This window comes from Harmonia axyridis, chromosome 7 (genome assembly GCF_914767665.1).
Source record: "Harmonia axyridis chromosome 7, icHarAxyr1.1, whole genome shotgun sequence".
Lineage (NCBI taxonomy): Eukaryota > Metazoa > Arthropoda > Insecta > Coleoptera > Coccinellidae > Harmonia > Harmonia axyridis.
In genome coordinates this window covers 3503388-3529105 of record NC_059507.1, presented here as the reverse complement: position 1 = coordinate 3529105, position 25718 = coordinate 3503388, and the positions used below count along the sequence as shown (strand labels likewise).

The 25718-nt window shown below is 35.4% G+C and overlaps 1 protein-coding gene across 3 annotated transcripts in view; it reads right to left on the bottom strand.

Moving 5' to 3' along the window:
• Positions 1 to 18434, bottom strand: part of LOC123683966 (tyrosine-protein phosphatase 10D) — a 51409-nt gene extending 32975 nt beyond the window's left edge. For 2 of the 3 annotated variants that reach the window (XM_045622998.1, XM_045622999.1), the window contains exon 1: positions 18122 to 18434. In XM_045622998.1, the coding sequence (XP_045478954.1) occupies positions 18122 to 18169 (48 nt within the window). In that variant the 5' untranslated portion in view covers positions 18170 to 18434. The remainder of the gene's footprint in view (positions 1 to 18121) is intronic. The other variant, XM_045623000.1, reaches the window with a different exon arrangement.
• Positions 18435 to 25718: the final 7284 nt, after the last annotated feature.

Sequence of the window (25718 nt, the reverse complement as noted above, 5' to 3'; positions counted from 1 at the left end):
CTATTTTGTGAAAAAATTTCTACCCCCTTGAAACTGCTGCAGTAATCTTTTTTTTTTTAATTTCCGCTAGTTCGGGCCGTATCAAGTTCTCATGCCCAGCTTCCGATATATGTTGTTATTTTTAACTGAACATCTGGATCAGCTGGAAAACCAGATGGTAGAAAAGTAGGTGATTTAGGGCAGTCTAAATGGTTTCCAGGCTCTATTAGTGTGTTACGTTAGGATGTTGTTATTTCTCTGAAGTCAGTAAATGGGTATATAATACCTTGAATTATTATCTAACCAAATTCGATATGAATTCATTTTACAAATTTTCATAATTTCATTTATGTAAATTCATTCGAGTCAAACTTGAATTTCTCATTTACTTTCCATAGTTTCTGATATATTTTAATGGAATATGCATGATAAATTGAAATATATTAATAATAACCTTTGAAATCGGTGGAGGGAGAATTCTGAACATTCGCTTATGGCTTCATACTTCATTTATGTTTCAACCGATAATTAAACTGAAAATTGAGAAATATAATTCAATAAGAACTGGCTGATTCTTCATTTAAGTAGGTTTACTGACATTGATCAAATTCACATGATTTTCACTTGATATGAGACAAATTATACTTTCTATATAGGTATCTACATTTCTTTGGATAGATATAAAGGGTGTTTTTTTTAGAGCTATAGAACTTTAAATTGCAATAAAACAACGATGGATTATTCGATTGACATGAATTTTATTTATCCGCAAGATAATCTTGTGCCATTACATTTTAAATATGATATCTGGCATATGACCGCCACGGCTGGCTCGGATGTAGTCCAATCTGGACGTCCAATTTTCGATGACTTTTTCCAACATTGGTGGCCGTATATCGGCAATAACACGGCGAATGTAGTCTTCCAAATGGTCAAGGGTTTGTGGCTTATCCGCATAGACCAATGACTTTACATAGCCCCACAGAAAGTAGTCTAGCGGTGTTAAATCACAAGATCTTGGAGGCCAATTCACAGGTCCAAAACGTGAAATTAGGTGGTCACCAAACGTGTCTTTCAAAAAATCGATTGTGGCACGAGCTGTGTGACATGTTGCGCCGTCTTGTTGGAACCACAGCTCCTGGACATCATGGTTGTTTAATTCAGGAATGAAAAAGATAGTAATCATGGCTCTATACCGATCACCATTGACTGTAACGTTCTGGCCATCATCGTTTTTGAAGAAGTACGGACCAATGATTCCACCAGCCCATAAAGCGCAGTCAGTTTTTCTGGATGTAACGGTGTTTCGACATACACATGAGGATCATCTTCACTCCAAATGCGGCAGTTTTGTTTATTGACGTAGCCATTCAACCAGAAGTGCCCTTAATCGCTAAACAAAATAAAATGGAGGTAGTGCGCGATACGTATTCCACAGAACCATTATTTTCGAAATAAAATTGCACTATTTGCAAGCGTTGTTCAGGCGTGAGTCTATTCATGATGAATTTCCAAACAAAAATTGAGAATAAATCACTGGACAGCTGTTAAATCGGTCGACATCTTGAACAGTAATGCCAGATTAAAGTTATAGGCCTCGAAAAATAACACCCTATACTATTTCTTTTAATAATAAAAAAGTAGGGAAGTTGTGAAGTCCCTTGACTACGAAATGCAGGAAAATAGTTCATCCTTGACTTTTTAATCCTAAAAAAATTAATGACGAAGTTTTCTCACCACACGAATCAATTGATTTTTAAAATGAGCCAAGTTCTCCAAGAAGTGAAACAATTATAGACTTCATTCATATTTCTTGTGTGAGAAGGATGTGGTGAACCATGCTGTGAAATTGCAGTATTTTCAGCTGATATACTATACAAAATAAAACAGAATAAATCATCAATTCAAATTGACGTCATCCATTTTCCCACATATGCAATATATCTTCTCCTCATCTTAACATTTCCTTTCTCAAGAATACACTGTGCTTTTGATCGTTCCAACATTTGACAAGAGATGTAATACAATACCGGAAAACGTGCAGTTTTTGTGTTGAAGGAAGTAACGCACATGATTGAAATGACGTAGATATCAATTTCATTTGTGTTTTTATTTCAAGAAACAATTTTTCTCATAGAGAAGTTTGAATTCGTATTTTTATCATCTTTATGTATTTCATTGAGTATTGATTATAAATCGATTGATATAATTATTTAATTAATTATTCATAAATCGATTATCTTACTTTTATAATAACGGGTGTTTTTTTTCGAGGTATATAACTTTAAGTTGGCATAACTGTTCAAGATGGCGACCGATTTAACAGCTGTCAAGTGATTTATTCTCAATTTGGTTTGGCAATTCATCACGAATAGACTCACGCCTGAACAACGCTTGCAAATAGTGCAATTTTATTTCGAAATAATGGTTCTGTGCGAAATACGTATCGCGCACTACGTCCATTTTATTTTGTTTAGCGATGAAGCGCACTTCTGGTTGAATGGCTACGCCAACAAACAAAACTGCTGCATTTGGAGTGAAGCTAATCCTCAAGTGTATGTCGAAACACCGTTACATCCAGAAAAACTGACTGTTTGGTGCGCTTTATGGGCTGGTGGAATCATTGGTCCGTACTTCTTCAAAAACGATGATGGCCAGAACGTTACACTCAATGGTGATCGGTATAGAGCCATGATTACTAACTTTTTCATTCCTGAATTGAACAACCATGATGTCCAGGAGCTGTGGTTCCAACAAGACGGCGCAACATGTCACACAGCTCTTGCCACAATCGATTTATTGAAAGACACGTTTGGTGACCGCCTAATTTCACGTTTTGGCCTCCAAGATCTTGTGATTTAACAACGCTAGACTACTTTCTGTGGGGCTATGTAAAGTCATTGGTCTATGCGGATAAGCCACAAACCCTTGACCATTCGGAAGACAACATTCGCCGTGTTATTGCCGATATACGGCCACAAATGTTGGAAAAAGTCATCGAAAATTGGACTTCCAGATGGGACTACATCCGAGCCAGCCGTGGCGGTCATATGCCAGAAATCATATTTAAAATGTAATGCCACAAGATTATCTTGCGGATAAAAAAATTCATGTCAATCGAATAATCCATCGTTGTTTTATTGCAATTTAAAGTTCTATAGCTCTAAAAGAAACACCCTTTAGGTCTTTTCGTTTGCAGAATCGAATTCCGCTCAAAAAATTTCGAACAATTCCATGTTTTTACATTTGTTGTTGATATTAATAAAATATTGAATAAATTCACGGCATTCAGATAATTTTTCAATTCTGGAAAAAGTACTTCCCCGAGCGGGATTCAAACCCGCAACCTCCGAATAACTAGTCCGACGCTCTCGCCGTTGAGCTATCTAGCTGTTATTATTATACAGACGTTAAACCATTATTTAGATATAAATAAACTTCTGTTGAAGTACATGACATGGTAATGACTTTATCACCACATGATGTGATGATGATAGACTTAACCAGTAATTACATTGAATCACCATTTTTTCCCACCATGAAAATACACTTAATTATGCACTTGAAAACGAATTGCATAAAACAACAATCAAATGGGAAAAAAAACCAACGTATTATATTTATGGTAAACGCGTAAAACTGAATACCAAATGGATTTTCGATGAATAACAGCTAGACAATAATATCAACAAATTCTGTTACGGTCGGATACCAAGGTGAACTTCTTAGTCTAAAAGAGTTGGTGTTTCGCAAGTTTCAGACCACCATATAACTCTGAGCTGGCTGGGTTTCACAAGGATAGAGATCGAGACTTATCCCACCTATGATGAATCATTGGGTACAAGATACCCAATAATAAATCTTTGGAATCGAGAAAAATTCTAATAGTTCCCTCGAGGTTTCGTCATTTAACGATTCGATTAAGGTTATATTCGGGCACAGCATGATTCCAAATACATATAAATTATGTAAATGTTGTTATGATTAGTTTTTTTATAATATCAGATGGAATTAAATTTGGTAAAACATGTTGTTAATCAATTAATAGTTTAATGAACTTTTCTGAATGGTCCACTCGATATCATGGAACTATATATGGGTATTATGTGGCCTCCAAGGGTGCAATTAGCGCATGAATGAATGAGCGCCGAGCACAAAAGCTTTCAAGTCAGTGTGTTAGTAATTTTTGAAAAATTCACTAAGTAACTGGTGTTTTTTTTCGAACTTTAAGTTGGCATTACTGTTCAAGATGGCCACCGATTTAACAGCTGTCAAGTGATTTATTCTCAGTTTAGTTTGGCAATTCATCATGAATAGACTCACGCCTGAACAACGCTTGCAAATAGTGCAATTTTATTTCGAAAATAATGGTTCTGTGCGGAATACGTATCGCGCACTACGTCTATTAGCGATGAAGCGCACTTCTGGTTGAATGGCTACGTCAACAAACAAAACTGCCGCATTTGGAGTGAATCTTATCCCCAAGTACAGGGTCCGGCAAAAAAACCTCCCTGATTTCAATAGGCATTTGCAAAAAGAATAAGAAACATATAGAACAATTACTTATATTTGTGAATAGCCTATATGATGCCATTTTACATCACTTAGTACACTTTACTTGGTTTTGAAAATTATGTCTGATAAATGATGTCCCCCATTGTTAAGACATTCATGACATTTCCTGGCACCCAAGGTCACCCGACTTATCACCTTGTGATTTCTTTCTGTGGGGGTACCTAAAGGCTGAAGTGTACAAACATCGTCCCAGAACTCTGCAAGAACTAAAAGATGCCATTAGGCAGGAAGTGGCAGCCATTCCAAGGCTTCCGAAGAACTATGGACAACTTCAGGGAAAGACTTCGTGAATGTCTTAACAATGGGGGACATCATTTATCAGACATAATTTTCAAAACCAAGTATGTACTAAGTGATGTAAAATGGCATCATATAGGCTATTCACAAATATAAGTAATTGTTCTATATGTTTCTTATTCTTTTTGCAAATGCCTATTGAAATCAGGGAGGTTTTTTTGCCGGACCCTGTATATGTCGAAACACCGTTACATCCAGAAAAACTAACTGTTTGGTGCACTTTATGGGCTGGTGGAATCATTGGTCCGTACTTCTTCAAAAACGATGATGACCAGAACGTTACAATCAATGGTGATCGGTATAGAGCCATGATTACTAACTTTTTCATTCCTGAATTGGACAACCATGATGTCCAGGAGCTGTGGTTCCAACAAGACGGCGCAACATGTCACACAGCTCTTGCCACAATCGATTTATTGAAAGACACGTTTGGTGACCGCCTAATTTCACGTTTTGAACCTGTGAATTGGCCTCCAAGATCTTGTGATTTAACACCGCTAGACTACTTTCTGTGGGGCTATGTAGAGTCATTGGTCTATGCGGATAAGCCACAAACCCTTGACCATTTGGAAGACAACATTCGCCGTGTTATTGCCGATATACGGCCACAAATATTGGAAAAAGTAATCGAAAATTGGACGTCCAGATTGTACTACATCCGAGCCAGCCGTGGCGGTCATATGCCAGAAATCATATTTAAAATATAATGCCACAAGATTATCTTGCGGATAAATAAAATTCATGTCAATCGAAAAATCCATCGTTGTTTTATTGCAATTTAAAGTTCTATAGCTCTGAAAAAAACACTCTTTATAATGAGATTTAATAAATATAAGATTGAGATAAAAATAATACAGAGTGAAAATGGGATTTTTTCATTGTGAAAAGAAGGTGTTTCTGTATATCCTCGATTTTAATCTCATTAAAATAATATTTGCATTTTTATTTCCGCTCAACAATCGAGTATCTTTTTAATTCAATCTTTCCTTTCCAAGGTGAGAATCTTCGTTATACCTGGATTGAAACAATTGAAATAAATTGACGTTTACACCATGTACACAATTTAGATGTAATTTATCACACAAATTGCTCGAACTAATTGGTTAGTCCTCACCTGCAAAATTGCAGTTTGATACAGACAGAAAATTCGTGACAGGTTATTGGTTTCTAATAACTAATTTCTAATAACTTTTTATACTTTCACAGTCTGGGAAAGTACCTCTAGGTCTAGGAACAAATATGAGACTGAAATTCAAAACCATAAATTTCAAAATTTGAGAGACGAAAGTTAATAAAATAATCCCAATAGCAGACGAAGAATTTCAGTAGTTTACTAGAGAACTTGTACCTTTTGGGAGTTTGTAGAGCCCTATACTGCCTAGGATTTTTTGAAATTATGTTGGGGAATTCTGGCTGTGGTATATTCTGCCTGACTTATTGTACAGCCTAAAAGAGTTCAGCTCTACTATGACATTAAATTTGTAGCATATCCATATCAAGTGACTTAGCTGGTCATGACAGAGACTGGATTTTTTGGTCATCTGGACAGCAGTCCATGGGTTTCTCTTGGGTTGGACTCTCCAAGACCTTCAGGAGTTCAGGTAGACTTCCTATAATAGGTTTCCTATGGTTTCTGTGTGTATAATTGTCTTCTTAGTTCATTATACAGCATAGTGCGATTTTGTCGTGCAGTTTGTTAAAGTGTGTTGTGTTAAAGTAACCGACAACATCCTCAGGAGCTATGGCTGTTACCTCGTGAGTACCCAGAACTAGCTTTCCCATATAATTGGTTCTTAGGCCAATCAGCCCCAGAAATTGACACCATAAGTTCAGCTTTTCCTACCTCCGTTCCACAAAGCCTGCTAATCTCGTCAGGTGACTCATCCATGTGGTACAAAAGATATTTGCACTGACAGTGTCCTGTCAGCATTCCCACCATTACTCGAAGCTCAGCTCGTGGCAGCTTCAAGAGCTTTCTGGAATAGGTACATGAAAACACCACAAATTTCTCTGCTTGACTAAGACCAGGAGTGTTCCTCCAGAGGGTTATTCTATTGTTTCACTCCCATTGTTGGATCGCTGCCTTATATTGGTCTTTTCCAAGTCCATAGAAAGGCTCAGGGCTAACAGATGTTAACCTTGATGCTCTTTTTGCAAGTTCATCGCCTTTTTAATGTTCTTCAATACTGAAGTTCCTCGGTACCCATAGTAGAGTTACTTTATTGTCTCTGGCCAGTGGCTTTATGGTATTCAGACACTACCATATCAGCAGAGACCCCTGGCTAAGTTATTCAAGGGACTTCAGGATGGCCTGCCTATCCGCCGTGATATAAATAATAATAAATAATAATTAAAATGTTTATTTGACCCACATACAAAACTTTCTTACAATCTATATAACATTATGTACTAATTAAACTATGTACCTCTTTCAGATATCCAGGCTAAATAATACACGTAGGACTTTTATGAACAACTAATGATAAGAAAGATTATCATTGCAACTATACAAATCAACATGTAGTTGCCAGATGCTAGGACTGTATTGTTATCGAATAATGTGCAAAAATAAGTTTTTCTTTCGATAAAATATAAAAACTGCATGATGACAATATGGTAGCATAATAGCATCAACAATTGGGCTGACTAAGTCTAGCTTAGCATACAATATTTCATTAAATAGACATGTGTGAAACATAAGGGATTATAAAATCCTTAGAACTCCTATCTACTTCGTATCTGGTTTTATTTTGGTAAGTAATTGCACAAGTGCATCAAAATTACCGATAATTTTGCATGACAGCGTGTTGTCATAAAAACTGCATGAGTTCATTTTCATTTTTGGAGAAAGAGCCCGACACCGAAGGTAGAGGGCTCTTTCTCCAAAAATGAAAATGACCGAATGCAGTTTTTCAAAGAAAACACGTTGGAATGCGAAATTATCCGGTCATTTTGATGCACGAGTGTAATTCGGGGGAATATTTCCCGAATAAACTGTTACATCACTTGTCAAACTCATGTAGAATGGAATTGCCATAGATTCGAACTGTGTAAGGTGCATAGAAACTGTGCATCTATGAACAGAACAATTATCGCAGTGCTCTTTCGCTTGCTACAATGCAATTATTGCTGTAATTTTCGATAATTGTTCTCCATATACATAGAATTTTTGACAGGAGGGAAATATTCGCTGCAATTTTCGATAATTGTTCTCTATATACATAGAATTGTTGACAGGAGGGAAATATTCATGAACATTGTATCAACGCTCAAGATAGTTTAATTTTGAAATATCAATGCATAAGTAAGTATTCATCGAGCAGATCATACAATAAAAATTATCTAATTGGATAGATTGGAAACCTTGGTGAGTCCTGGAATTAGATTGATTCTTCATCGTGAAGGAAACTATTCAATGTTTACCTCCGATTAATTATTTTTATAATCCGCCATTTTATGGTGTCTCAATGCATATAAATTAAATTAGCTCGGATTTCGATGTGAAACGAATCAATAGATCATAATTTACCTACACAAATATTGCAAGTCAATTACTGGCTCTGATCTGACCCGAATCAAAGTGTTCCATTAGGATGAGCAGTTTTAATAATTCAAGCAACTAATTGGTTTAGTCACCTTGGAAATCTATTGCGGAAGTATAATGATTTTTCAATATAGGTATTCGTACTTTCAATTTTGATGACTAAAAATAAACAGATCAACAAATATAGGTACCGGGTTTTTTCACCATAATTTGACCCCTCCTTTAACTTTGTTACTGACAGAGGTACAAAAAAATGTTTTCTACAAAAGTTTCACGGAATCGACTAGTGTTTTTTCAAAATTATTTCAAAAAATGAAATATATACAGGTGGGCAACATTGATTGCAACTTCATTTTTTCAAATGGAACACCCTGTATATTTTTCTATAAATGACTAGCTCTTTTTCCCCTGATTTCGAATATACAAAATATGTTTGGTCTATCTTTCTAATTTTGAATACTACAGAGTTTCAAATTTCAAATTTCACCTGGCAAGCTAAGAAATCAGTTTTCAAGTGGAAGGCTGCGGTAATTCAAAATGCCCTTTTTGAGTTATCTCGTTGGCAACGATATATGACATACGTTTGTTATTGAATGAAACTATTAATCGAATATGCACTACACAGAAGCGTAAAAACTTGAAATATTTTCGCTTTATGTGGAGAACAATAAAAATAAGAAAGCTACAAGGAAAAAATATGTGGAGTTGCATCCAAATCACCCAATTCCAATTTATAGTGAAAAACGTATGTCATATCGTTGCCAACGAGATAACTCAAAAAAGGGCATTTTCAGTTATCGCAGCCTTCCACTTGAAAACTGATTGCCAGGTGGTTTTCAAAATTTGAAACTCGGTGGTACTCAGAATAAGAGAGATAGGCCAAACATATGTTATATATTTGAAATCAGGGGAAAAAGAGCTAGTCAAATATTGAAAAATATACAGGGTGTTCCATTTGAAAAAATGAAGTTGCTATCAATATGTTGCCCACTCTATATATATTTCGTTTTGCGAAATCATTTTAAAAAACACTAGTCGAGTTCGTGAAACTTTTGTAGAAAACATTTTTTTGTATCTCTTTTATTCACAAAGTTAAAGGGGGGGTCAAATTATAGTGAAAATCCCGGTACGTATCCAGGCGTGGAAGAGATAGAAAAGAAATCATTTTATAGAGTTCCTTTATTGCTTGAGCACTATGAATAAAAAATATTTTCGGTCACACAGGGTGTTCACTTTTTCCTGCACGGCTTCCAACTTAGTTTTTGCGTTGGAAATAGTTATTTATAATACAAGTGCAGAAGGCATTGATATTCTTCAACGAGTTCAAAATTCAAAAACGAGCCACGAAGTGGCGAGTTTTGGAATGAACGAGTGGTAGAATGAGCCTTCTGTACGAGTATTATACATTATTTTCTCTAATTCATTGCATTTTCATTGAAATTAATGAAATATTTCCATAAATATATTTTAGTGATTTTTGCATTGAAAAATGTTGGTTGTCAGAACTGATTTCTTTAAGGCAAATTGATGAATTGACAGATAAACCCGTGGCGGAAAGTTCGGAGTACCAACATATAATATTAAAATATAACCATGAAAACTGTGCGTTTCTGATATATTCTCGCACGATTTTGTTCTACAAGATGTGGAAGAATGAACGGAATAACCACAGAATTAGAGAAAACACTATTCGAAAACTTTTGTAGAAAACATTTTTTTGTACCTCTTTTATTAACAAAGTTAAAGGGGGTCAAATTGTAGTGAAAATCCTGGTACGTATTCAGGCGTGGAAGAGATAGAAAAAAATCATTTTATAGAGTTACTTTATTGCTTGAGCACTATGTAATAAAAATATTTTCGGTCACACAGGATGTTCATTTTTTCGTGGACGGCTCCCAAATTTGTTTTTGCGATGGGAAACCTATTTTTTTATAGATATGTAGTTTCGATATAAAAAAACCGAACCTAATGCTTGAAAATCGTCTGTTGTTGACATACCTACTACAAAGACCTATTCAAATGAATGAACATTGCAGCCGACTTCATTCATCCCGAAACAATGAATTTATATCACCAATATAACAGAAACACCAAAGATAAATATCCACAAATCTATTCATTCGTGAATAGGCCAATTGTATTTTTTATTTTTGCCTTATCAGATGCAGGAAATGGTTTACTTTGACTCATTAAGAATGACAAAACAATTATATCAAAGCTTATTGTATCAGCAAATTTTTCTTTCAGGTTTTATTCCTTTGACTTGAGAGTCTTTGAGAAGACGTGTTGCCGATCTTGTATCTGAGTCTGTAGTAATAATGGTGATTTTGGTAGCGTTCACTTTCTCTCAATCAATTAAATATTACGTACACAGAGTTTCAGCTGTTGAAATCATTGCAACATTCTGATACACAGACAAAAGGCTGTGCACGTGAAATATTTATTGAAGAATTAGTATCTTTATCTCAACGATAATTCTAAGTTTTTCAAAACGTGAATGAATGTTTTCTAATTACTGTAGTTTTCAGGTTATAAACTATGAACATATGAAACTTCGAACAAACTTGGGATCATTTCTTCCATGCAATCTAAAAATTCAATAAAAAACGTGATATCTTTGGTCGTTCAGACGTTATCGGTAAACCGTTAACTCTGCGTATTTCCAAACAATTTGAGAATGTTGCTCTGATGGAGATGACAGTGTCGATCAAAATTTTCAGCGCTAACCTAACCTAACCGTAGGAGAACTTCGCATAAGTGGTTGAACACCCTGTATATGGAACATAATAAGACCAAGCTTTGTGTTGATAGCATCATCGGAATCATAAAAAATTCACGAAGACTAGGGAAGAAAAAGCCTCGCAAGTCTTCACAATTATAGAAAATTCAAGAATAATATCAAAGAAAACAATGAGAATAAATATTTATAATACAAGTGCAGAAGGCATTTATATTCTTCCACGAGTTCAAAATTCGAAAACGAGCCACGAAGTGGCGAGTTTTGGAATGAACGAGTGGTAGAATGAGTCTTCTGTACGAGTATTATACATTATTTTCTCTAATTCAATGCATTTTTATTGAAATTAATGAAATATTTCCATAAATATCATTTAGTGATTTTTGCATTGAAAAATGTTGGTTGGCAGAACTGATTTCTTTAAGGCAAATTGATGAATTGACAGATAAGGCCGTGGCGGAAAGTTCGGAGTACCAACATATAATAATAAAATGTAACTATGAAAACTGTGCGTTTCTGATATATTCTCGCACGATTTTGTTCTACAAGATGTGGAAGAATGAACGGAATAACCACAGAATTAAAGAAAAGCATTTCTTCATTTAAATACTTCATAAATACAAGATAAAACATCAAATAATAAGCTACAAAGACGTAGTTTTCTTCATTGAATATGCACGTTTATAATCATCCGTTTCTTGCACCCATTCCTTGTATGGAAGCATTTTTTCCTGTTACAATCGTACAATGAATGTTTCTCAACGAAACAACAAACCTCAGATCACGATACATCAACCCATTATACATTCTATTGGTGTTGTTTCCTGTGTTTGTGTTTCCTAGTGGATAGGATTTCACTATTTATGAACTGATCATGTGTGATTCATGTTAGTATCTATGGCTTACATCACCTTTAGCTTTTCCGATGGACTGCAATTCATTATTGCATTTCTTTGATGATAGATAAAATCTTCCTAGAATATTTCACATTATTGTCTCTAATAATATAGTCCGAGATCCCAGAGCATTAATATGGGGTGTTTTTTTTCGAGGTATATAACGTTAAGTTGGCATTACTGCTCAAGATGGCCACCGATTTAACAGCTGTCGAGTGATATATTCTCAGTTTGGTTTGGCAATTCATCATGAATAGACTCACACCTGAACAACGCTTGCAAATAGTGCAATTTTATTTCGAAAATAATGGTTCTGTGCGGAATACGTATCGCGCACAACCTCCATCTTAGCGATGAAGCGCACTTCTGGTTGAATGGCTACGTCAACAAACAAATCTACCGCATTTGGTGTGAAGCTTATCCTCAAGTGTATGTCGAAACACCGTTACATCCAGAAAAACTGACTGTTTGGTGCGCTTTATGGGCTGGTGGAATCATTGGTCCGTACTTCTTCAAAAACGATGATGGCCAGAACGTTACAGTCAATGGTGATCGGTATAGAGCAATGATTACTAACTTTTTCAATCCTGAATTGAACAACCATGATGTCCAGGAGCTGTGGTTCCAACAAGACGGCGCAACATGTCACACAGCTCGTGCCACGATCGATTTATTGAAAGACACGTTTGGTGACCGCCTAATTTCAAGTTTTGGACCTGTGAATTGGCCTCCAAGGTCTTGTGATTTAACACCGCTAGACTACTTTCTGTAGGGCTATGTAAAGTCATTAGTCTATGCGGATAAGCCACAAACCCTTGACCATTTGGAAGACAACATTCGCCGTGTTATTGCCGATATACGGCCACAAATTTTGGAAAAAGTCATCGAAATTTGGACGTCCAGATTGGACTACATCCGAGCCAGTCGTGGCGGTCATATGCCAGAAATCATATTTAAAATGTAATGCCACAAGATTATCTTGCGGATAAATAAAATTCATGTCAATCGAATAATTCATCGTTGTTTTATTGCAATTTAAAGTTCTATAGCTCTAAAAAAACACCCTTTACATATATACAAAATCAACCATTCGAAAATAAGTAAAGTTCATGTTTTTTTCGTAGAACTTTAAAGCGTCTGACTAAAGTTTTGGTCCATGAAAAGCGTCTGACGCCTTTGATATAAATTCAGAATAATATTCTACGAAATATATATAAAAATCATGATTTATCAGGATAGGTTATACTTTTTTGAGTTACTTTGGAGCTGGAATTTAGTGGATAGCTTATAACAAGTGGACAATTCCCATTTATTGTTGTTTGTTTTCCATTTGTTGATTTTCATTTCGTGCGTAATGGGGAAAATTAGACAATGCATTTTCATCATTTAATTGCAAAACCTTGATAAATGAATCATTTGACCTGCACAATAAAGATTATTCACCGTTATTGAAACCAAATTAGTCAACCAGAATATATCCGAATGAAACTAAAGGCTCTTAATACCTTGTTAATGTGAATACCCGTTTCTCAACAAAATTCCAAAGTTGACAGTCAATCCAACTTATATTTTGAAATCATCTCTGAAGGTTGAATGATCGAAACTATGAGAAATCCATATTATTACAATCTTTTTTCTTCGATTTCATGCGTCCTTGCTAGATTCACAAATCGGGTCAATCAGTCTGTGTTAATTTTAGCAACAAAGGCAGGAAGTAATAATTTTATTTTTGTTACAATTTGTTACTGAAGAGATGACATATTCGCTGCTCTAGATTTTTCTCGACGTAATAAAATGGCTTTTATAATTCGAGTTAAACTTCCCCCAACAGAAAGCAAATAATGAATATGGGTGTTTTGTTTTTGTTAATTGCAAAACTGCACATTTGATCGAGATGAAAATTTGCATTTGGATGGATGCGCCTAACCTATTGCGAGTTTTTGTAACTGGTTTTATGGGCTGGTAGAATCATTGGTCCGTACTTCTTCAAAAACGATGATGGCCAGAACATTACAGTCAATGGTGATCGGTATAGAGCCATGATTACTAACTTTTTCATTCCTGAATCGAAAAACCATGATGACCAGGAGCTGCGGTTCCAACAAGACGGCGCAACATGTCACACAGCTCGTGCCACAATCGATTTATCGAAAGACACGTTTGGTGGCCCCCTAATTTCACGTTTTGGACCTGTGAATTGGCCTCCAAGATCTTGTGATTTAACACAGCTAGACTATTTCTCTGGGGCTATGTAAAGTCATTGGTCTATGCGGATAAGCCACAAACCCTTGACCATTTGGAAGACAACATTCGCCGTGTTATTGCCGATATACGGCCACAAATGTTGGAAAAAGTCATCGAAAATTGGACGTCCAGATTGGACTACATCCGAGCCAGCCGTGGCGGTCATATGCCAGAAATCATATTTAAAATGTAATGCCACAAAATTATCTTGCGGATAAATAAAATTCATGTCAATCGAGTAATCCATCGTTGTTTTATTGCAATTTAAAGTTCAATAGCTCTAAAAAAACACCCTTTAGTTGCTTGAAATGTGAAGCTACTGGGCTTGATGAATCCCTTATTTTATGATAAAACCATTCACTATTTGTTGATCATGAGAATAGGAGATATTTCAAACTGAAAGAACTTCTAGGTAAAATTAGGTTGGATTCGCAATTTATTTGCATTTTATTAACAAGTCTTCCTTCAAAGTTTCAGAAAGTTTCAAAGTTGCTATTTTAAAAACGAGTTGTGAATTATGGATGCTATCTTTGGGATATATGACCTTTCCTATCCAATGATTTGTGTGAGGTCTTTTCTGGTTACAGCTTCCCATGAGGCCGAAGATGTTTTGCACAGCCACCTTCGAATAAACTGGATATATGTCCATGTTTGTATTCAAATGATTAGTTGGGGATTTCCTAGAATCGAGTATTTGGAACTTTTCTGAGCTCTTTTTTCGTGTAACAGTAAATAAAGGGTTTCCCAATAAGAGGAATCATTTTGAATAACGTCTGCTATCTGGGCAGCTGTCATCTTTTGTCATTTGACAAATAAAAACTACTGCATTAGGAAAAAATTCAACCACGCACTCAAATTGTTGAAATTCGCTGCAGGAATTGTGGAATTCCTTTGCTCTTACAGTAACAAAAACCATCAATAGGTTAGGCGACAAATCTAAAGGGTGTTTTTTTTTCGAAGTATATAACTTTAAGTTGGCATTACTGTTCAAGATTGCGACCGATTTAACAGCTGTCAAGTGATTTATTCTCAGTTTGGTTTGGCAATTCAAGAATAGACTCACGCCTGAACAACGCTTGCAAATAGTGCAATTTTATTTCGAAAATAATGGTTCTGTGCGGAATATGTATCGCGCACTACGTCCATTTCATTTTGTTTAGCGATGAAGCGCACTTCTGGTTGAATGGCTACGTCAACAAACAAAACTGCCACATTTGGAGTGAAGCTAATCCTCAAGTATATGTCGAAACACCGTTACATCCAGAAAAACTGACTGTTTGGTGCGCTTTATGGGCTGGTGGAATCATTGGTCCGTACTTCCTCAAAAACGATGATGGCCAGAACGTTACAGTCAATGGTGATCGGTATAGAGCCATGATTACTAACTTTTTCATTCCCGAATTGAACAACCATGATGTCCAGGAGATGTGGTTCCAACAAGACGGCGCAACATGTCACACAGCTCGTGCCACAATCGATTTATTGAAAGACACGTTTGGTGACCGCCTAATTTCACGTTTTGGACCTGTGAATTGGCCTCGAAGATCTTGTGATTTAACACCGCTAGACTACTTTCTGTGGGGCTATGTAAAGTCATTGGTCTATGCGGATAAGCCACAAACCCTTGGCCATTTGGAAGACAACATTCGCCGTGTTATTGCCGATATACGGCCACAAATGTTGGAAAAAGTCATCGAAAATTGGACGTCCAGATTGGACTACATCCGAGCCAGCCGTGGCGGTCATATGCCAGCATATTTAAAATGTAATGCCACAAGATTATCTTGCGGATAAATAAAATTCATGTCAATCGAATAATCCATCGTTGTTTTATTGCAATTTAAAGTTCTATAGCTCTAAAAAAAACACCCTTTACAAATACTTGTTGAAAAGTTTTATTTTTCGGACCAGATTCTTCCGGTGATGACGATGCAAAAAAGGTATCTTCAATGATCTTTGTGCGAGTTAATTCTGTAGTTCCGGCTTAACTTACAACTGGTATTTTCAAGAACTCATTAAGCAAAACGAATTTCAAGGTATATTGACGAGTTTTAATGGCAACATATTCCAGAAATAATCACTTTGTATAAGATAATGGACTTCTCTGGTTCTGGTCTTGCGTGTCATAACACATCATCACAATATGAAGATGTGAATAGTTGAGTTACTTCATGAAACGCTGAATATTCAGCGCAGATATTTTTAGTTAACGGTGTTATTACAAGAGATGATATTAGTGTGTATCATTTTTTCTTATATGTAGAACCTGATGCACATTTCGTCACGATATTTGTGTTTTTAAGCTGAGAATACGCTCTATTAGTGTGACATCACACACCGCCATTTTTGGTTCTCTTGTCTGTGTTCAGAATCCAAACAAACAAATTGTCATTCAAATTAGTACGGTGTCGTTGAAGGAATTGGCTTATTTTCATAAATAAGAGTATTTGAGGAACGATTTCAGTATTAATTGATAGACAGAAGGAACGAGGTTAATACCAGTAAGTTTGAATCCTGTATCATTCCCCAGATTTTGTAAAAAGCCGTGTTTATTAGTTGAACTTCAAGTTCGAACTTACTGGCATTAATCTCGTGCCTTCTGTCTATCAATTAATAGTAAAATCGTTCCTTAAATTATCTTATTTATGAAAATAAGCCAATTTTTTCCACGACAACGTACTAATTTGAATGACAATTTGTTTGTTTGGATTCCGAACACTGACAGGAGAACTAAAATGGCGGTGTGTGACGTCATCACTAATAGAGCGTATAGACTCAATGACGAAGAATCAGTGGTCAAATTCAAGAATGTCCGTCCGTCCAGCAGTAAACACGACAACTCTCAAACATATAAACCTAGAAACTTGAAATTTTCAGGTTAGATTCGGACCTCGAATGACAGGGTTTACTTCGTTTATGGTCGAAATCCGACTAGGGGTTCCGTGAATATGGCCGTTCGAAATTTTGGTCACCTGAAAATTTCAAAAATTCTCATTGGATCGAGATGAAATTTTGAATATTTGAGTGACAATAGATCCTACCAAATTGAGATTTTGTGTGTAGATGTAAAATAACTTGCTGTGAAATTTCGTCTAGTTTACGTGATCTGAATCAAGAAGAAAATCGAAAAAAATACATAAACATTCAGTGAGAACATATCGTACTCGAAATTTGGTGTAAACTACGAAATCAAGCGTAGCATAGAGTTTCACGTTGATCTCCTTGCTAGAACCTGTTTTCTTTTATGTAAAATTATTACGCGAATGTTTATGCTGAATCTAGGTAAACTAACAGTCAAAAAGGACACCATAATAAATAAATCACATCAATGCAATTGCATGCAGTAAACGCATGAATGAACGAGCGCTCAAAGCTCCTAACGTCAGTGCTTTTCTAACGAATTTCAATGAAAATTGGCTTTCAAAACAAAGTAGGATTTTGAACTTTTCGGTAGAGTGTTTGGAACACAATGAAACCTTATTAGATTTTTGAAATTCTGCCAAAATATTTTACTGTGCCATTCAAAAAAATAAGCCTTTAAGTCGTCAACCTCGAACGATGTTAATTCTTGTGGATGTTCAATATTTGGTAGATACTCACATTTTGACGTGTATGGTAATGAAGCAACAAGTGGGTTAGTCGAAGTAGCTTTATTCAGGTATTGTCATTAAAGTAAAAGGTAGATCATTGTTTATACATGGTAAAGGAGAACAATAAACATTCATTCGCATGCAGATCAGTGTAGCAAACATAGAAAGTGCTCTGTAACTGTGCCATTAGTTGAATATTTGGATTGAAAGATGTATCAAAAAAAAATTCAAGGGAAAAACCGTAGAGTTTGAAACGTACCTCAATAATTCCTAGGATAGATAAAACAAATGCACACACATCGAACATGATAATATCAACACAAAAATCACAGGAGGGTATGGAAAGACGAAGATAGAGGTGATTTTAGAGAACTGACGGATCCGTAAAAAGTTTTCTTAAGGCACTGAACATGTTGGGCCTATTTGATGATATGCACATGTACCAAGTTCCTCCAAGGGACCAAAAATACAGGCACACATGAACTTTCAACACATCGTGACGTTTCTCGTTGTTTCTCGTCTACCGTTTGAAGATTCGTGAGAAACTAAACCGAAGAAAAGGAATGTTGGGTTGACTTCGAACTTCATCCGGTTTGTGAATAGCAGAATAGAGAAGCTGTTGCCAGACTTACCGGCCTATAGATCCTGTTTTACCGTTCACCGATGTTGGTAAGATCGGTATTGTAAAAATGAAAGTTGATTGAGTTTTGGCAGTTCTTGTTGGATCCTATGAATATTCGTGACGCTCAAACACCTCAGGCAGTGTTCTGATAATTTTTTTTTTCGGAAGGCAGTGAGAGAAAGGAAATCATTTATTTCAGACCAAAGTAAGATGAAAGGTAACGACACCTTCCAAGAACCGTCAACAATTTTCCTAACTTCAAATAAATTATTCATATAACAAGAAAAACATGTTGGAATTTTTGATTTTTCAGAGTATCTGCAAATAAAAATGATCTGGCTCTTATAAACATCAACAAATTAGGAGGATAAGGTGACGAATCTAGATTGTTTGGATCTTCATTCATCTTGAATAATGTTATAACAGTTTTCCCAATTGGTATGTTACCATTTAAAATGATTTCAATGGCACTCCTGTTTATAATTTTTTGACATTTGTTATGTCATTCGTATTCAGTAGGTTAAGTCATTTAATCATTGAAATATACACGTTTCGGTATCGTTTAGAAATACGCTCTATTAGTGATGACGTCACACATGGCCATTTTTGGTTCTCCTGTCAGTGTTCGGAATCCAAACAAACAAATTGTCATTCAAATTAGTACGTTGTCGTTGAAGAAATTGGTTTATTTTGATAAATAAGATTATTTGAGGAACGATTTTACTATTAATTGGTAGACAGAAGGAACGAGATTAATGCCAGTAAGTTCGAACTTGAAGTTCAACTAATAAACACGGCTTTTTACAAAATCTGGGGAATGATACAGGATTCAAACTCACTGGTATTAACCTCATTTCTTTTGTCTATCAATTAATACTGAAATCGTTCCTGAAATACTCTTATTTATGAAAATAAGCCAATTCCTTCAACGACAACGTACTAATTTGAATGACAATTTGTATGTTTGGATTCCGAACACTAACACCGAGAACCAAAAATAGCGGTGTGTGACGTCACACTAATAGAGCGTATTGTTGAATTATTTCAACAAAATCTCCTTGTGAATACTGAGACCAATTTCAGAAGGATTCATGGACAACAATATTTAGTTGATCAACACAATATTTTGTCTTATTGTAGACAAATTTAAAAGTGAATTTACGTACCATTTTCAAATTTGTGTAGAATACAAAGAAAAGTGAGTCAATTAACTGAATAATGTCGTCTATAAATTGTTAAAACAATTTAACCATTTGTTGAAGCAGGTATCTTTCCAAATGACATAAGAAATGTCAGAAAATTATACACAGTTATGTCATTATAACCATTTCGAATTGTATCATTGCTTATGGAAAGCCCTTTATTTTTTCTCATTTACAACTTCATTGAGATAGTTTTCACAATGGTCTAGTAATTCTGTAACTTCTCAAGATTTTGAATAATCAAGATACACTTTCTACGATTACATTATTCAAATATAGTGGATTCAAATGTGAATTGGTCCAATTCGTAAAAATATTCGATTAATTTCCAAAGTTGATTAAAATATATTGTAGAGAATCAATTAAAAAAATCTGCTGCGGGTGCGACACAATTCATCCAAAAAGTGATAACAATGCTTCTTCTACCATGTTTGAGTAAACATTCTCATTTTTCACTAAAATTGCGTTTGATATCTATATATATTTCTTGAGTCAAGCGAAATTCAGCACAAATTGGCAACGCCGCATGCTATTGGTAGTTTCGCGTAGTTTCGAATATTATAAAACCATGTGTCCGGATTATCAACAGGTGTAGGTAAATCAGGTATGGGTGCTTATGAAACACCTACAACAGTTTGGTGTATTTTGAGTTGTCTCTCTGAGATTGTTGAATGGGACATTTGAATGCGCATTTGTAAGATCACTTCAATGTGTAGTAAAATTTAGATTTCATTGATAAATCGAACACTAGATGTTACTGGTGTGTTTCAATTTAGGATATTAAATTTTTGGGTGGAACGAATTTTTTGTTATGTATTTTTGGAATATTTTGAATATTTGATTTTTTTAGTCGATTCCTAAATTTATTTTCGAAAATTAAGAACCAAATTTAATATTAAATACTATCTTGTGGGGTTTTATCAGAGGTACTACAAAATTTGGAACGACTGTTAGAAAATTCAATAAAAATTCAGAACTCTCAGAATTCAGATACTTTGGGGGGGTAATACCCCCCAGGAATTCCCCTACCCCCTAGATTCAACATTGTATGGATCTGATAGTTATCAGTTTGAAATTTTGCATTGAATTTGAATTTGTTTATTAGATATACACAAAAAATCTCAACTCGGTTGGATGTCACTAGAATATTGACTATTTTTTGGGATATTGAATTTTCATTTGAAATTGTAGTGGGCAAACTTAAGTGTTGAGGTTTTTTTCCTAGAGATGGCATCTTAATCGTAATAAAAAGTAGTAACAGGCTTCTACCTTAACCCTGATTGTTAAAATTCACTTTATGGAGCACTTAAGTACTAACATAACAGATGGCACTTCTCATACTAATGAAAGGTTTCTGTCGACTGATTTAAACATCTGGAATCTTGATGTCATCTATACCTCACTTGAAGAACTGTAACAATTAGTCCCATAGATACTCCATAGATGGTAGTCTGAATATTTTTGAGATTGTTTCATGATTTTTATCTTTTATGAGATATAACGAATTTAGGAGCATCGATCAAACTAGTTTTGAAAAACTTTTTTCTATACCTAAAAAATCCCACCCAACAAATTTCATTTGATTATATCGAAGGGTTTTCAGTTCAATAAATGAATAGTCACTTTTTAAGGAAAACTTCAACTTCAACACCCTGTATCTCGGGATACGGGCATTCACGAAAATTTATTTTTTCATGAAGTCGCACTTATTCACTGTATACAGAGTGTTCTTGAATTGGAGGTACAACCGAAAATGACAGATTTCTCGGACCATTCTAAGAAAGTCCTATAAAAATGGGTCCGCAAAAGCTTCGTTTTCTAGATACAGGGTGTTAAAATTTGATTTTTCCACGAATTTGTTTCTCATAGCACCTTCCCTTCAAAAGATATTCAACTTAAATTTGGCATAGATATTCCAATTTGAAGTTTTCATCATGTGATATGCTAAATCTACAGGGTGATATTTTTTCTGAAAGAATTTCCTCCAGAACTTTATTTTTTGGTTGACCACTGGTAGTTTAGAAAAATGTGAAAATGAACTTTGGTCTACTACTACACATTTTGGTTTTATAAAGTTTTGTCGTATTTGTTACCGATTTCTAGAAAAAATTTCAAACAATTCTGTAGTAATCATCAGGCAAATCCAAATTATTGAAAAGATCCAGTTATTAAGCTGTGATGAATAAACTAATCATAAGTTTTGGTACTTGTTTAAGCAATCTGCAGCGAAGATTAATAAAGATTCGATAAACTGGTACAATCATAATAAAAAGTAGAATTACAAGAAACACCCTGCATCTCGAAAACAAAACATTTTCGGGCTCATGCTTGTAGGCCTTATTTTTCTGAAAATTATTCAAGGAATCTTTCATTTTCCTTTGTACCTTTGTACAAGATGCAACAAATAGACAAGAGCCACAGAATATTGATCATATTATATTAAGTTCTCTACTTTTATGTTTAATTTTTCTATATGTTCCTGAAAAAAATTAAATTACTACAACTAAAAAGTGGAAGACCCCGTATAATAGTAACCTCAGATCACCCAATATTAAAATCAAATGTTTTTTACTTATTCTGCAAGTCAAGCTGTTGCGTTAGACTGAGTTTGTTCGAAGAATTACATTAAAATTATGTAATTATTAATAACCCTGTATACGGAGTCTTATAACTTCTTATAACAACTCGTGTCGACAATATTGAGATTGTAATTATTATCTTCAATTTTTTGTAACAAAAAAATCGCCACATTATTGATTTTCTAAAGGTAAGTTACAACCCTCTCTCTGCATGTTTGACACCCTGTATCTCAAAAACTGTACATTAGATCTTGTTGTGCCCATGGAGACATTTGATCAGGACTTCATAAACTACATTATACTAAAATTTCAGCCAATTCGACTGGGACCCATTTTCCATAGAAACCGTGCGGGGTCCTTTAGGAACACCCTGTATTTATTATAAGATCGTGTCATGATGAGACAGTTCACTATAAAAGAGGAAATAATAAGTCAAAACGTCAAATTTGCAATATTTATTAATAACTCCATCTATACTGAACCCGTTTCAAGATAGATACTGCAGAATTACTTCCGCAAGCTAATTTTTCCGTTTTGAAATTGAAATTTATATGTTCTAATCTGGAAACGTCCTTCATTATTGGAAAGATGCAAAAATATGTAACACTTCCCACTGCGCGCGTAACAGCTTCGGGCGCTGCATAGTTGCATGAATGAGGAGATTATTATACGTTGCCTTCGCATCAGGTAGATAAAAATTGAGATTCCAAGAAACGAGCCATTTTTGTATATATGTGTATAATCAAGATTGGCATTTTTGCTGCTCGTCTGGCATCTCGTACAGTCCCGTTAGAACAGCAAAATTGGCACAGGATCATTTTTGAGACGGACGTTTCTTGTTTTATTTGGGTCGAATCTCCACGAACTTTACTCAACAGTGGCGTGGATGATTATTGATTATAATATTTATCAAAATACATTTTTAAGGATCTTTATCCGAATGAAGTGTACATATTGAAATATAAATAGGATATCTACTGGTTTTGTGTTTGGAGTTTGGTCTATTGAATTAAATGAACGGTTATAATGGCAAGTTCACAAAATAATTTTCTCTATTTCAGTATCGTAATGAGTCCATTACAGTTCTAAAAACAGTGCTGTAATGAACTCATTACAGCATCGTTTTCAGATATATTTTTCGTGTGGTTGCCTATGCTGACTTCCAATCCTATCAAATTTCGACAAACGTCAATAATTGTCTATATAATATAATTTGGGGATATAGTGAAATAATTTGCTACATTATTTGCAAATTCTCTTAATTTTGGTAGTGTTAAATCGATTTCTTCAGACATAATTCACGAATTTAATGGGTAATTGTAAATTATGTCTAAATTCGAAACGTACGATTCATATTGAAATTCCGTAATCTGTCAATTTTCGTAACAGTCACACCAACTGCCAAGATACAATAAAAAAGTCACTAGGATATATAATCTGAATTTTTCATTGAATTTCGACAATATTTCACGAAACTTGACTGAAATAGAGAAAATATCGTCTAATACTCGTTGCAGAAGGCAATTCCAACACTCATGCGTTCCAAAACTCGCTCCTTCGTCGCTCGTTTTCGAATTTCGCATTCGTGTTGGAATAGGAGCCCATTCTGCAACTTGTTTTAGAATATACTATTGAATGACCGTAAAGTGAAGTTGATCAAGATAGCAGACATTGTGAAGATATCATCTGAACGTGTACATCTACATCATATCATTCACGAATATTTGTACATGAGGAAGCTGTGTGCAAAATGGGTGCCGCGCGAGCTCACAATCGACCAAAAGCAACAATGTGGTAATGATTCTGAGCAGTGTTTGAAGCTGTTTAAGTGCAATAAACCTGAATTTTCGCGTCGATATGTGACAATGGATGAAACATGGCTCTATCAATTCATTCCGGAGTCCGATCGACAGTCAGCTGACTGGACTGCACACGATGAACCGAATCCAAAGCTAGGAAAAGCACAACAGTCAGCTGGCAAGGTTATGGCATCAGTATTATGGGATGCGCAAAGTATAATATTCATTGATTACCTCCTAAAGGGCCAGACCATCAACAGCGATTATTATATAGCGTTATTGGGGCGTTTTAAGGAAGAACTCGTTAAAAAACGATCCCATTTGAAGAATAAAGGTGCTGTTTCATCAAAACAATACGCCGTGTGGAAACAATGCCAAAATTGCATGAATTGGGCTTCGAATTGCTACTTCAACCACCGTATTCGCCAGATCTGACCACCAGCGAGTTTTTCCTATTCTCAGACCTCAAAAGAATGCTTACTGGAAAGAAATTCAGCGCCAATGAAGAAGTAATTGCCGAAATTAAGGCCAATTTTGAAGCGAAAGACAAATCGTATTAGAAAAATGGTATCGAAGACTTGGAAGATCGCTATAATCGCTGTATCGCCCTAGAGGGCAACTATGTTGAATAATAAATTGAATTTTGCCAAAAAATCTGTTTTACTATGGTAGACTGGGGAGTTTTCAATTGGATTGCTATCATGCCTTATCCCTCATGCCACTCTATTCGAAGATTCATTTTGAGGGGTCTATAAGTAGGAATTTAGGTATATAACGGGTGTTTTTTTTCGAGATATATAACTTTAAGTTGGCATTACTGTTCAAGATGGCGACCGATTTAACAGCTGTTAAGTGATTTATTCTCAGTTTGGTTTGGCAATTCATCATGAATAGACTCACGCTTGAACAAAGCTTGCAAATAGTGCAATTTTATTTCGAAAATAATGGTTCTAGTCGGAATACTTATCACGCACTACGTCCATTTTATTTTGTTTAGCAATGAAGCGCACTTCTGGTTGAATGGCTACGTTAACAAACCAAACTGCCGCATTTGGAGTGAAGCTAATCCTCAAGTGTATGTGGAAACACCGTTACATCCCGAAAAACTGACTGTTTGGTGCGCTTTATGGGCTGGTGGAATCATTGGTCCGTACTTCTTCAAAAACGATGATGGCCAGAACGTTACAATCAATGGTGATCGGTATAGAGCCATGATTACTAACTTTTTTATTCCTGAATTGAACAACCATGATGTCTTGGCACAGCTCGTGCCACAATCGATTTATTGAAAGACACGTTTGGTGACCGCCTAATTTCACGTTTTGGACCTGTGAATTGGCCTCCAAGATCTTGTGATTTAACACCGTTAGACCACTTTCTGCGGGGCTATGTAAAGTCATTGGTCTATGCGGATAAGCCACAAACCCTTGACCATTTGAAAGACAACATTTGCCGTGTAATTGCCGATATACGGCCACAAAGCTTTTTGATGCAGTGTTGTTTGATGACCGAGTAGCTGATAGTGGACATGACCGAATGAGTGCGCCCCTGAGTTTATGATATAATATATGTACGAGTATATGTATATAATTGTATGTATAGAATGGGCACTTATCTATGATCATTACTGTGATATTGAGTTTTTGTTGATTTT